This window comes from Poecile atricapillus, chromosome Z, assembly GCF_030490865.1.
Source record: "Poecile atricapillus isolate bPoeAtr1 chromosome Z, bPoeAtr1.hap1, whole genome shotgun sequence".
Classification (NCBI taxonomy): domain Eukaryota; kingdom Metazoa; phylum Chordata; class Aves; order Passeriformes; family Paridae; genus Poecile; species Poecile atricapillus.
In genome coordinates, this window is record NC_081289.1 from 18616942 (window position 1) to 18630921 (window position 13980).

The window sequence follows — 13980 nt, forward strand, 5'->3', positions numbered from 1 at the left end:
GAGAAGTTGCAAGCACTGTGTGTGTGCATGCATCCACCCATCCATGTGACTGGTTTTCCTTGCACACTATCCATGGAGTTATCAGACCAGTCTAGAACCTGTGCAGACAGAGACAGGCTGTGGAGCAGCCAAGTTACAACTAGATTGTCAGAGAGCACCTGAGTTGGTTGAGCTGGCGACAGTAAACACCATTTAGGGATCGGAGTGATTGGATGGGAATGCAGGAAGGGCTTTGAGATGTGTGATTTTATTGTTTAGCAGTTTGGGGGGTGGGACCTTTTTCATGTTTTCGGGGTTTGGGTTGTTTCAATGAGTTTTGTTGTTTTGTTTTGTTTTTTCTGTGGGGGTTTTTGTTGTTTTCTTTTTTTCACTAAGTTTCCATGCCTAAGTAGCCTTTGGGAATTTACAGAATGAGACTTCCTATTGTGCTGCCAGAAGGCCTCTGCCCCTCGAGCCTCTGCCTTGTCCTGCTTCCACTGAGTCATAGATCTATATTCTATCAGTGGCTGTCAGAGCAGGGGGAGAGGGGGACAAGGCAGAGCATTGGTGCAGCATTGTTTTGTGAGAGCAGCGCTCTTGGGTGGTACAGGCTCATTTTCAAGTTGTAGTTTCAAAGGCAGAGCTTGAGAAATTGCTGGATTGGAGTCAACTGATTCTAGAGGCTAGGAGTGAGTTATAGCTGAGACTGAAAATTGGATTGGGACTGACTGCAGCAACCAGTTACAGGGTTTGACTTAATTACGAAACCTGACTTTATTCGATTTGAAGGAACGCAAAAAGAGAAATAGGTACCGAAGTAGGTTTTTAATCATCATAACTGTGGGCAGTTCTGCTCCCCTGATCTGCGTAGGAAATCTCACGGCATCTTCCTGCATGCCACCTGCTCACTCATCTGCTGTTGGCATTAGTGGGAGCAGCAGGCATGGGAGGCACACACACACAGCCTGCCTGGGCTCACAGCTAGGTCCATATTGCAGATCTGTGGGTATAGCTACACGGGAGCTGCACTGGGCAGTGTGTTGGCACCAGGAGGAGCAACTAGAGGAGGGAATTAGGTCAAGCAGACTTAGTACTGTGTGAAAAGTTTTTCCCCACTGATCTTTATTTCTGAGTTAAAAGTAGGAGTGCTGGCATGTTGGCTGGAATGAGAGTATTTGTTTTCTTCCTGAGGTGAAGGAAATTACAGGCTGGAGGTAAGTCCAAACCCACAACTAAGATAAAGGAAAAGATTTCAACGTCATTCAACCTGTAGCTGGAATCTTAATGAATTTCCTTCTTTGGAAATGAGAACTGGTTTATGGCCTGAGCACTTCAAATGGTCTACAGTTACATGTTAGGCTCCTTTTTCACCCCTAACTTTGCATCAGTGCCTCAGGACTGTAACAAAAAAAGCCCATGGTGCATTATTTGGAAGCAGGAGGTTATTTTCTGAAGTGTGAGTGGTCTGTACTGATATTCAGCTACATCTGTGAATGCTGATCTAGGGCTGTCCATTCCTACTGGGGCTGCCTGGCTGAGCAGGGCAGGAGCTTTCTGGCATTTCTGGCAGCAGAGCAGTCAGTCAGGGCTTAGCAGCTCAGGAATCTGTTTTACTGTCAGTAGTTGCCTTTCTGGCTGGTCTTTGCTTCAAGAGGTGCACCAGTGAACACATCTCTGACAACAGAGCTGAGAGTACCAAAAGCAGATGTGAACTGACTGAGAATATGATTTTATTTACTGAAAAAAATACCAGTATATTCAGAAAAAAAGTGTTGTTTTCGTGATTTTCCTGACTAACCCCCTTTCCAGTGAGGTGAAATTTTTATTCTGTTAGGTTGTGTTTGTAACCTCACCATTATATCAGTTTTCCTTTTGATTTCATACTGTAAATGAGGTCAGTGAAAGCCCCTATTTAGCTTCTCCAATCAATGATACTTTTATATATCTTCTTTTACTTTTTTTGTCACTTGCCACCTTTTAAAGCTTCCCACTCAAGTATTTCTTTGTATAAGAATTTATCCACAATAAGAATACTCATTTCTGGACTTACCTGAATTCCTTCTTTTGCAAAAGAGTTTTTATTATGGAGAGGCTGGATTGTAAACAGTATTCAAAGCATGCCCTCGACAGATCTGCATTGAAAGAAGAAAATATCATTGTAATACTACCTTTATTGTTCATTAGACCCACTAAATTAGCTAAATATAATTTTAATTTTGATCATTGCTTACATGGGGAGTATCTGAGACCTTCAAAATTCTCCCTAATTTAAAAAAAAAAAAATTAATGGTGATTATTTAGGAACCCCAGAAATTGTGTGGGTAAGACAGGCTATCTTGTCTAGGCCTGACCAATGAAGTGTTGTGCATCAAATTTCACCTGACACATTTCCTTCATGAGTCATGGTGTCTGAAGTTCCTCCTCAGCTTCTCTATTCTTTGAGAAGAATGCCAATTGACTGATTGTAAATGTAGATCCTGCTCTGCTGTTGCTTATCCACCTTTCCAGCCCATCAACATATTTGCTGATGAATTTGTTTTGCTGATAGGATGAGTCTCCCTCCTCTCACTCAATGATTTCAAAAATGATTGAGGTTCATTCTTGGATCTAGTCTTACCAGAAAGGAAAATCATACCTGAAAAGAAAAAAAGTCACAGGGTTTATAATTTTACAGATTTGTTGATAAAATATAGTTTGGTTTTCCAAGACTCCTATTATCTCTGACAAAACTTGTGCTAAGTTAAAGCAGGAGATGCTCATAAACCATGGGAATCAATGCCTTCTTCATAAACTGGTAACCTAAGTGTTCTTACAGATTTCTTTTATTGTTAGTAAACATTCATAGAAAAGCCTAAAACCTTTTTTAAGCACTCTCCATTATTTTGGAAACTAAAAAAATTAATATTTTCTTCTTAGCAACTGGTCTGTGTCAGTACTTTTTACTTCTGAGCAGCTGTCTTATGGATTACAACTATGTGTAAGGATGAACCAGGAATTTTAATTTTACCTGGCTTCCTGACAAGTTCATTTCTCCATAGCTTTGCTCACATGTTCTCAGACTGGAAGACAGTAGCTTGGTCCTGGGCTGCTGGGTTAAAGTGTAGGATGAAAACCACCTTTCCTTCTGGAATACTGTGCATTTGGACAGACAGATTGTCAGCAATGTAACAGTGTTTGTTGTGTATTTAGTCCACAAATGAGGTCGTGAGAAAGCCTGTCACAAAGTCTGGCAAGGATGAAAGGATAATTTTTATCACAAAATCCCAGTGGAGACAGGCACCTCTTCTCTAGCACACACAGCTGCATATTCTAATCAGTGTCTGCAAGGCTGGTGATGTTGAAGCTCTCCCTAAACTGTCCTGACAGATGTGACAGAGCCGGGCACTTGTGGCGAGTGGCTGCTCTAATGGCCAGCCTGTGCTGAGGAGCACAAAATGCTTCTGACATCCTCCATCTGGCCTACTCCACACCCACCCAAACTTGATTGATGCTTGTTCAGGTTCCAGCCAGCCAGAAAGCAGAAGAATTGGAGTATTGTCAGGATTCAGGAAACATTGTTCTTTAACTGCTAAGAGAAGAGGAATTTATTTTTGTTGAGCTGGGTTGCCGCACGGGTTTTATTTCTTCTTGCGCTCTTTCCGTCACTCTCATTCTTCCTCTCTCTCTCCCTCCATAACTGTTGTACTTTCAGATATCTATTCTTCTGATTAAGATTAAATTAAATAGAATAAGCAGTTTGCCAGCCCTTTCTGCAATGTACCCTTCATTTTTTTGATTTATGCTTCTTTCTGATAACTTTTTCACCTGCCTGTATTTAGTTCTTTTTAATAAATCACCCTTCCCAACTCTATCAATTTACAGTATATCACATCCATGAGTTACTTTGTCATGGCTCAGCTCAGTCCTTTCCACACAGGAAAAATATGTGCTAATGTTGGCAAACATTAACACTGCTCACACCACTGTTGTATTTTGTAATTGGGGTGCAAACCAAAGATCACATCCTCCAACATGCAGTGTTTGGAAAGATTTCCCACATGAAGGCTGAGTTGTTAATGGTTGTAATCTCTTCTGTGTAATTCAGATCAGGTTTAGCATTTGAGGGCATAGCAAGGTGTCAGTACAGTTCCCTGTGTTTGGCACGGTGTGCATGCTACTGCATGGAGGAAAGGACTGCATTCTGCATCATTAATAATTTCATATATTTTGAAGAGTTTTACCTCAGAGCTGAGTGACCTATAACTAACCTGCACTACCCTGTTCCTTTTATCTATATATCTTTACAGGCAGCAATTAGCTAATCCTGCTAATCACACCTTGGTGCTCAGGAAGTCTAATTAAAAGAAAAGTAGTAACTGAAAGTCAGAAAAGCTGAAGGATTTCCCAGATTGACAAAGTATTAGTGGCAGGTCCAGGCATGTAGCTGGTAGCTGCTGCTCCCTTTTATCATGCAAATAAAATTATCAGGATGTGACAATTGACTTCAAGGTGAGTGTCTGAACTGCAGTTTTTAATCAGGGTCTTTGGTTTTAGTTGGTAATCTCAGTGAACTCCCATCAGTGTTAAACACCATTTTATCTTTGGTCTTCTTAGGAAGCTTCTTGTCAAATCATAGAGATGGACTTGTGTTAATGAGCAGGTGTATCCCTGTCTTTGCTTTGGTGGCAGGAGCAGAAAACAACCAGTGGTTTTTAAGCACTCCACTGGCAGATTCCTACCTGTAGGGAGAAGATCTTGCAGATCTGCCAGAACAGACTGACCAGCTTTGGCAGGGTGGCTTGACTGCTGGCTGTTGCAAGGAGCTGACAGTGGTGTGTGGGTGACCTGCTCTCCTGAGCTGTTTGTTCCTCTGATAAACTGGGTGCTGCACTGATTCAACTGGACCACTTCACTTGGTGTGTCGGACAAGTTGCTTTTTCTGGTGTGCCCTCCCTCGACTTTGCCTTTGTGCAACAGCACAAAGCAGCTGGAGGAGACACAGAATGAGAGGAAGTGACTTGTTAGGGCTGCAATTTTCTTTTGTTTGAAAGATGCTGGTGTCTCCTGTTTTGTCTTTGCAGTCATCTGTATCTCCCTCTGTAGGTTTTAGAATTCCCCAGCTTTAATGTAACTCATTAGTCATGCAGGCATGCAGCTAGTGTAATAATTAGTATTACAGGAGGCAGAATAATAGAATCTGCTCAAACTAATTAGTTATAAAAATGAGGGATTTTCTCATATTAGGAAACAGCTGTGATAGTTAAAGAAAAACGTGAAAGGCAAAATTGGGAGGTCTTTCTCTTTTTCTAAAGGGTGAGGCAGATTTATTGAAGAATGGCCCCTGGCACTGACTGTGAGCCTGTAGTGAAATACAGTGATCTGAGCTCTGTGGGACAGGACACTGGAAGTGTGTGCCCGGTGGGAACAGCATAGCTAGCTGTTATTATTGTTGCTATCATCATGATTATTTGTATTGCATGAGTGCCCAGAGGCCCCAGCTGAAAAAGGGTGCCATTGTACTAAGCACTGCATAAACTTTGTGAGAAGCAGTTTTGCCATGAATAATTTATGCCTTATGGTGCTGGGAAATGTGAAAACCCAAAGAAGAAACAGTGGTCCAGAGGGGCGAGACTGGGCACTAAATGCTTGGTTGTGTTGCCCAGTGCTGGTCTGAGGACAAGGCTTGTGTTTCAAGGTGAAGTAAAACTCACTGGAAGCTTTAGGCTCTGAGACATGGCTCTGTCATTTGGCTCCTTGCTGCCATGACAGGAGGAAATATGAAGTTTCTCAGTTTCAGTGGGAATCAGAATAAGCTATATAAGAAAAACAAAACACAATGCTGCTTGTAGTGTGGACCAGCCTCAAGTGATTATAAGCTGCCAGTGCAGCCCATAACTAATAAAGTTTGATGTCTTTTAATGGTTGCTTCTCTGCTTCCATTTCCTTATGTTTCTTGGAGGCTTTGTGCTGTAGTTTCCCTTGAGACTTTTGTGCCTTTGAAAAATTTTACTGTTTGGATAAATAATTTGAATGCCCTGTCAGATCATAGCATAATATCAATCTGATTGACACAACCCTAATTCCAGGGTGAAGGAAATGCATGTAGGAAAGGGAGAGAATATTTTATTTTTTTAAAACTAAATATTTTTCAATTTTCAGTTGTTCTGCAGCTTTTGTAGGTGTTTTTGGAAAGAAAAACACTGGGATGTTTCATGGAAACCTAAACATCTGTGTTTTTCTGACCCTCTGGTTTGTATTGACAAATTCTCATTTAACACTGTTGTACCTGCAGGAGCTTCTTTTAGGGTTTAATTTAGACCTTTGTGGGCGAAAGTTTAAATCTGTGTGTGTCAATTCTGTTATGTGCTCATTGCCTCACTTTCCTGGCTCCTGAGTTTAGCCCAGCCTCCTTGGCATCATTAGTGCCCTTGAGCCATGAAAATGCCTTAAGCTATGAGATTTGCTATGATAAAAGGTATGCCACCAGCAAATGTTTATCCTCATTACTGTTCTCAGCAGTGACACAGAGAAGAAAGCCCTGTTTCTTCTCTTCTCTCCTTTTGCTATTTCACTTCCTTTCCTTTCAGGCTTTCTTATTTTTTTTTTTCTTCTTTATCCCTCCATCTCATCTTCCACATTGCCATCTCTCTATCTTCCCTTCTATCTGTGCTTACTCCAAAACTTTTGCAGGCGTCTCTGCAGAGTGGGGAGCACTGATCAAAGCCAACCCTCGTATCCTGTACCCCGAGGGTAGGGCTCATCTGGGCCAGATGCAGAAAGCATGGCTGAGAAGAGCATGTGCCTGGTTTTCAACAGCTTACTGAATAAAATAGGTTCTCTATTCACGTTATACCACAATAAATAACATTTATATTATATATATATTTATATACTTACATATAACACAGATCTCACTTTGACATGTATGAACTTTTTGCTGTATAGGCATTATGCTAAAGTCCCAATGGATTATTAAAGCTTTGTCTCCAGCAGAGGTGTGTATGCAGCAAGTGTAAACCCTGAATGTATCAGTCTGTGCCTGCACCTGTCTTGCTGGCATTGAGAGGGACCTTGTGTACAGCATAGACAGAGAGGGGGCTGAAGAGCCAGCTGGGACTGTGTCCCTCATGTGCTGAGCACAGAACATGATGAAGAACAGTGAGAAAGTCCCTACCCTCCAGAAGCAGCAGTGCAAATGTGCCTGAGGTCAATGAGAAGCCAACTGGAAGAACATTGAACAGCTTCTAAAAGTGTTAGCAAGATTCCTTTAGCAGACTCCAGATGCAAAACAGCCTTGGCTTGAAAAGTTTGTCCATTGCAGTCTTCTGAATACTCACTGTTAAGATCTAACATCTTAAGGGCTAAGACAGATGTAAAGAAAATGAGATGAAAATTTCATGTTCTTTGCCTTCTGGCTATTAGGCCATCTAGCAAAATCAGAAATTGCGTGTGTCTTTGTGGTCTTTTGAGTGCCTGTGCATAGGCAGTTTGAAACTTTTTCTCCCAAATATTTGAAGGGAGAAAATCATCAAAGAGAAACCTTTCTGATGAAAATCCTTGGTTTCAGCAAATTATCTCTTAAATAAAAGCTCCCTGTAATTCCTTACTAGTTTAAGTTGAGATGTTAAAGGAAAAGGTTTAAAGGTCTTACATCAGTATGTCAGATTCGGGAAATGGCTTCTGATTGTCTAAGATCATTTCAGAGTTTTGTGGCTTATTTTAGAACAAATTGGATTATTTTTTCCTTACATTTATTTCTTCTTGCAATTCCGATGAGAAAGAAAAATTGACGCATTTTCTGTGAGTGGTGACTTGGTTCTATTCCTTTGTCAGATTATGTCAGTGGTTGTTAAAAGCATAAATCTGGCTCTTCCCCATTCCTAACACACTTTGCAGCATGACTTTCTGACTTAAATGGGGCAGCTGCAGCCTTTAGGTCTAAATCAAGTCAGTCTTGTGTTCAACTGGGAACAAATCAAAATCTATCCAAAAAAAAAAACTTCAGCAAAATGAGAAGCAGGACAAAACCTTCTGGAGAGGAGTGAGCACAAGTGTTAGGAAATTGAGGAGCACAGATAGCTAGAGAAAGCTGGCAAGGCTACATCAATTGTGATCTATTAATGAAGTAAAAGTTACATCAGGGTCATTGATTAATTGGAGAGGTGCCTTCTGCTGCTGTTCAGCTGGTGGATTATTGTTTTTTTCCCCCCCAGTCCAGAAGAACTGTGCTTCTCAAAGAAGTTTTTCAGAAGAATTCATTAGGGAGCAAAGTTGCTAACATAATATAGCTTTTCCTTCTTAAACCTTTTGGGATACATAAATGCTGTATGTAGTACAGGAAAAAGGAAGAAAAGGATTTAGATAGCCATGAAAAGTTTTCTTTCTCTACAAGAAAAAGAAATACTATGTTTAAAGGGTTTTCAGAAATCCAGGTATTAGTTTTTAAAGTCATGAAAATCACAAGATAATACAGTTTCTGTTCCTAGACAGGAGTGTGAATCTCTTTAAGGTGAGATTTTTTTTACCAAGGTATAAAATCATTGATTATACCAACGTTAAGACTTCTCCATTCCCCAGGGACTGACATTTCATCCCCAAAATTCAGAAGCTCCCTGCACCCCAAGGCACCATTGCCCTTTACCACTGTAGCAACCTGGTGCCTTGGAAAATTTGCTCCAGTTGAGACATGGAGAGACCTTTCTAAAACATGCCTTCTTCTGAGCTTACTAAGACTGCATGAGTGCTAGGCCCTGGGAAAATTGTATCCTGAGCATCTGATCTGGAAGTTTTTTACTCTGACCTTCCATCAGTACAGCTTTGGCTATTTTGAATAATTTATACTGGTTTTGGGGACACTGCTTGACTTTTATGCACAAGAGTTCAGCAGTGCCAGGAGTGAATTGTTGCCTTCTTTTCAACAAATGAAAATAAAGACCTGCAAATCTTGGCTTACAAAGCTTGACTTCCATTAAAATGTAATTACCTCCCTTTTGTGCCTTATACATTAAGAGTGGCTTCAAATGGTGTGTGGCTCCTGTTCAACTGAATTACTTTCATTTGCTGCTTGCATAGTAAGAATGAGGTTCTGGAATAAAGATGACTGTTTAAAGAGGACTGCTGCAATTCCAAATTGCATAGAGAAAGTTCTGCTAATCAAATTAACTTGTTTACTCACTAAGACCCTGACTGGAATTTTTGTTACTGGTCATCTTAGCCCACAGAAAGTGAGTCCAGTGCTAATCCATGACCAGTTTTTAATCCTGTGGGTAATTCTAAGTCTTGCGACAATTTGTAGGGTTATTCTGGTGATGAAGGATGAGATAATCCAGTGCCTGTGCATTGACACAGTTTGCTCCTGCAGGGCTGTTTGTTTTTTATCTTGCTGGAAGTGTGTTGGCTCTGAGGGAGCAGAGTGGCTGTGTGATGCCTGCGTGTTGCACACTGCAGGCACTACCAGGCATTTGGAATTTGCTCCTTGTGTGCGCCCTGGTCCAGGATACTTAGCCTGGCTGAGGGTCCCTGAACTGACCAAAGGCTGCTTTTCTGAAATCCAGGATTTTCATCCTGCTTTTTGCTTTGGTCTTGCCTCTCTAGACCCTGAATTCTACTGTGGATAGCTCAGAAACATACCTCCAACTGGTGTCTGGCACAAATAGGCCACCTAACTTGAAAGCTAAAAGGGCAGTGAGTAGATTCAGATTCAAATTCTGTGTGGGCTGGTGTGAGTTTCACAGCTGAGTTTCACTTTGAGTTAAGTGGTTTTACCATAGTGTCTCTCTGTATTTTTGGTAGCACTTGTCTGCAGCACACACATTCCCTGAAGGCAAAGGACAGCTGGTGCACAGATCTGTGCCTCTGCCGGTGGGAATGCTGCTCTCGGCAGGGTGGGTGAGGTGGAGGAGGCTGCTGTAGGCTCAAAGCTCCTCCAAATGGCAGGGTTTTGCTCAGGGTAGTCCTTGCTCACTGGGCAGCTTTTCCTGCTTCCCTCTGGCTCAGTGGTGAGTGCTGCTGGGGTCATGCTGCTTTGCAGTGCTGGTGAGATGTGGAAGCAGCTTAGTGGCTTCCCCATCATAAAGGCTGTCTCAGTGGGCTCTGCTTAGTGGGTGACTATAATTTCTGATGGGACCACATTAAGATGCCTGGTAGGAAATGGCTGAACCAAAGGTGTTAGCATCCAGTCTGTGCTAACCTGAATTGAATTTTGATCATTTTCACAGAGGGAATAGGAAACTGAATGGGACTGTTGGACTCAGTCTACTTAGGGGAATCTTTCCCTAACTTAAGTGGCAAATGGCTGCAGCTGATGCTGGAGTATGGGACTGATAAGCTGGCAGATAACTGGCATTATACTCTCAATTTGTCAGCCCTTTGAGCATGGTGATCCTTTCAGTCATGCCTGGTTACCCTGGGGAGGGTAGCACTGGCAGGGTGATCAGGGTGATGTGGTTCCCAGCGTGGCTGTGACCCAGCAGCATGTCCTAAAAGTGGAAATCGTAGCCTAGGGTGAACAGAAGTGAGGAAAATAATAGCCTGAATGACACAAATGCAAAGAGTATGTTGAGAAATGAAAAAACATGAGCGAAGTATGTCTTAAAGCAACTTTATACATTGTTAGCCATGGATATACCATAGCCTGATCATAATCAAAACAGGTAGAGTGTGTCGCTAGAGGACACGAAATGTTTCACACGAACGCCTCTCAGTATCAAAACAGAAGAAGGTACCATTATTCTCTGACTCCAGTATTTATAGATTCTTGACAATGACCAGGGATTAATAATTAAGTTGCCACCTTGCTGAGCACACTGGTCACGCGAAGCATCCATCAAAAGACGTTTCTTAGAAGGAATGTGATAAATAACTTATGTTTACAGAACTTTCATGGGAAAGTAACTGGAACTATGAAAACATTATCAGAAGGCTTTAATTTTCAGGGTAACAATAGTGTAGCTGTGAGCAGACTTGTCCATGAGCATATGAACATCAACATTTTCATGGGTCAGCACATGGGTATTGCTGTCTGTGGTGGGAATTTTAAAAGAGCCTAAGGGCTGGGAGATATTTGGGCAGTTTCCTTTTTTCTTTTCTTTTTCTTTTTATAATACTCCCACAATTGTGTGTATGCTTTCCATTTCATGGAGCAAATGTGCTCTGCATCAATCCAGATTACCTGTCTGAAAGATGAAGCTGTGATGGTGTGAGTACTTTTAATGAGGGAGGAATTCCATCTGGCACATGACAGCTTTACTCTGCTGAGGCCCAAAACAGAGTCACTTGTCTTTGTAGGTAGATGGGTTTGGCAGTTTGGATGGCGTGCAAATCACCACGAGGGAGACAAAGTGGAGGAGGACTTGAGCAAGGAAGAGATGCAAACCCACGGGCATTTAGTGCAAATGGATAACCAGTGGGCTGTATGGTACTTCAGGTCAAGTGAGGATGGGAACCTGGTGCACTCACAGGACTCCAGCCCAAAGTCTTCTCCTGGTGCTGACCTCATTCCTACCATGAGCTGCACAAACTCTCCAGCAGAGTCCTGGTAGCAGTTTCCCTGCATTTATATGTCTTTTTCACTCTTATTGAATCTGTTTGAAGTCTGCGTTGTGCCCTGCTTCTTGTGCTGGGTCTAAATAAATTTCACAGGTTCCAGTGCTGGTCTGATTGATAAAATGACCCTGTTTCTTTCAAAGTGTGAGGGAGAGTGCAATCAATATAAAATCCAGGAGGGTCATTCTTATAGAGAGGCAAAATTAGAGGAGGTGGAGGATGTGGGTAAAAGAGGTTGAGGGTGGATACAGGAAGTTTGCTGGGGGGGAAAAGCTGTGGCTGAAAGCAAATTAGGTACTAACTCAATGAAATACTGCTTTTTTGAAATGTCAGATTTTGTGAACAGCTCCAGACTACAGACATTCAGATGCACTTGCAAGCACACACACACTTGCAAAGGCAGGGGGGAAACTTATTTTTCAAATGAAAACAAATTATTACTTCTTTTTAATTATTATCCCTTTGAGAGTTAAGCAAAGTTTTTAAGGGAAGGAGATTTTAGAGGAGATTATATGACTAAACAAGTTTAGTTGTTTTGGGCTTTTTTGCTTTGACTAAAGGATTATTTGAAATAATTTTCATCTTGTTATAACAGGTGAAGAAAAAATGTTGGTTTGAAATGCTAGGAAAGAGGAAAAACAATCATCAGAGAATTGTGGTAGCCTAAATTTGCCTTCTTCTGGAGGTACCTGGCCCTATCCATACATGAAAGATGTTGGTGTAGTTGCCTTAGCTTCAGTAGAAATAAGCTGTTTTTACCACAACTGGTGATTCTGTGCCTGACTGTGTAAATGAGTCAGAGGGAAAAGAACCATATTCACAGATAACAGTCCCACTTTAAGTGCTTGTTTTCTCATTCAAGGTGATAGTTGTTATGTAACCAGAGGTGGTGCTCATGGCAACAAGAATGGCAGAGTTCAAGGAGTGCTTGGACAGCCCTCTCAGGCAACATGGTGTGATTTTTTTGGGTGGTCCTGTTCAGGGCCAGTAGCTGCACTCAGTGATCCTCCTGGATCCCTTCTAACTCAGTGTATTCTGTGAATCTATGGTAGTTTTTCTTGGTTTGGTTAATGAAACCTGGGTTAAGGCAAACCTGGGTCTGCTTGCTTGCTGCTTTGGTTCCAGGAAAGGTGTTTCACAGAAGCTCTGTTTCCATCTCTCTGTGGTACCTGTTGTGCTGTTTTGTGCTGGTATCAATGAGGATTTACTCATGTTCCCCATGAGAGCTGTTATTTTCCCTGTTACAAGGTGACATGTGACACAAGAGTACCTAATCCTCTTAATTTCGAAGGTCCCTCTGTGAATTTCCTTTACCTGTCGAACACCACACTGCTCTGGAGTACAGTGAAAGTTAGTGCAGGTGCTAGTGCAACACTTGTACCTTCCCATCATTCCCTTATTTACCCCAAATGAGGTAGAGAAGCAGGTGCTTTGCCCATCCCAGCAGTGTCAGCTGGCTGGACAGGCCGTGCTCCATGACCCCAGCTGAGCCTCCCGAGAGCACATAGGTGTCTGTCCCAGGGGAACGGGGCAGGGCTGGCACTGGAGGAGCTGGAGAAACAAGAGAGCTTTCTCCCCATGCTCTGGAGCTGCTGGCACATTCAGAGAAAGCCAAAGACTCACAATGAGACAGAGAGGAAGCAGGGCAAGGGTATATGTGTGGGTAGTGTGTGCAACGCTTTCTTCCAGCTCTCCACTGAGCCGTGACCCGGTTTCTCCAGGAGATGCCTGCTGTTTCCCTATTTTCCAAGCAAGTTCCTGAGACAATGCTTTGCATGCCAAACAGGGTCAGCCCCTCAGATAGGGAGGGTTCTGAATGGAACATGCAACTCCCTCTCTGTCTTCTCTACTGCCTTGGCCCTTCCTGTTATTTTTCTTCTTTTCCTTCTCTTTTCCCCTTCTTTGTTCCAAATGAGGAAACAATACTTATGTGCATGGAGAGAAAAAAAAAAAAAAAAGGGGAGCTTCCACAGGTGTTAAGTGACATTTATTGCAGTGCTTGCTAGACACTGTTTTTTTTTTATCGTTTTTGTTATATCTTGACAGAATCCAAGAAGAAGAAAAAGGAAGGCAAGAAACAAGAGAAGATGCTGGATTAATGGAATCACCTCGAGCAGCGTGAGAAAGGGACATCAGCAAACATGATCAGTTAACAGTTTCATTTATACCTAGGCATTTTATCCTAAAATTATTTATAGCTTAATGGTACCATAGAAGGAAAAAAAGCAAACGCAGAAAAAAAAATCCTTTTTTTTATTACTTTAGTATTTTTAATGTATAACCCTAACAACAATTTTTAGAGGCCTGCAATAAAGGACTCCAGACTCATTTAGAAAATTATGTCTATTTTATATTGAACAATGTAGAGGATTTTAAAATATTTTTTTTTCTCAAGTCTTGCCATAGGTCTCAATCTGGTAATTAGTCCATGCAAGCAGAACCTGAGCCTGTGTGGAGCTCTGCTGAAGCCAGTGGTAC

The 13980-nt window shown here is 41.9% G+C and overlaps 1 protein-coding gene across 1 annotated transcript in view; it reads left to right on the plus strand.

Moving 5' to 3' along the window:
• LOC131573546 (pleiotrophin) overlaps positions 1–13733 on the plus strand; it is a 69181-nt gene extending 55448 nt beyond the window's left edge. The window contains exon 5 of the mRNA XM_058827607.1: positions 13549–13733. Within this exon, the coding sequence (XP_058683590.1) occupies positions 13549–13601 (53 nt within the window). The 3' untranslated portion in view covers positions 13602–13733. The remainder of the gene's footprint in view (positions 1–13548) is intronic.
• The last annotated feature ends 247 nt before the right edge of the window (positions 13734–13980 follow it).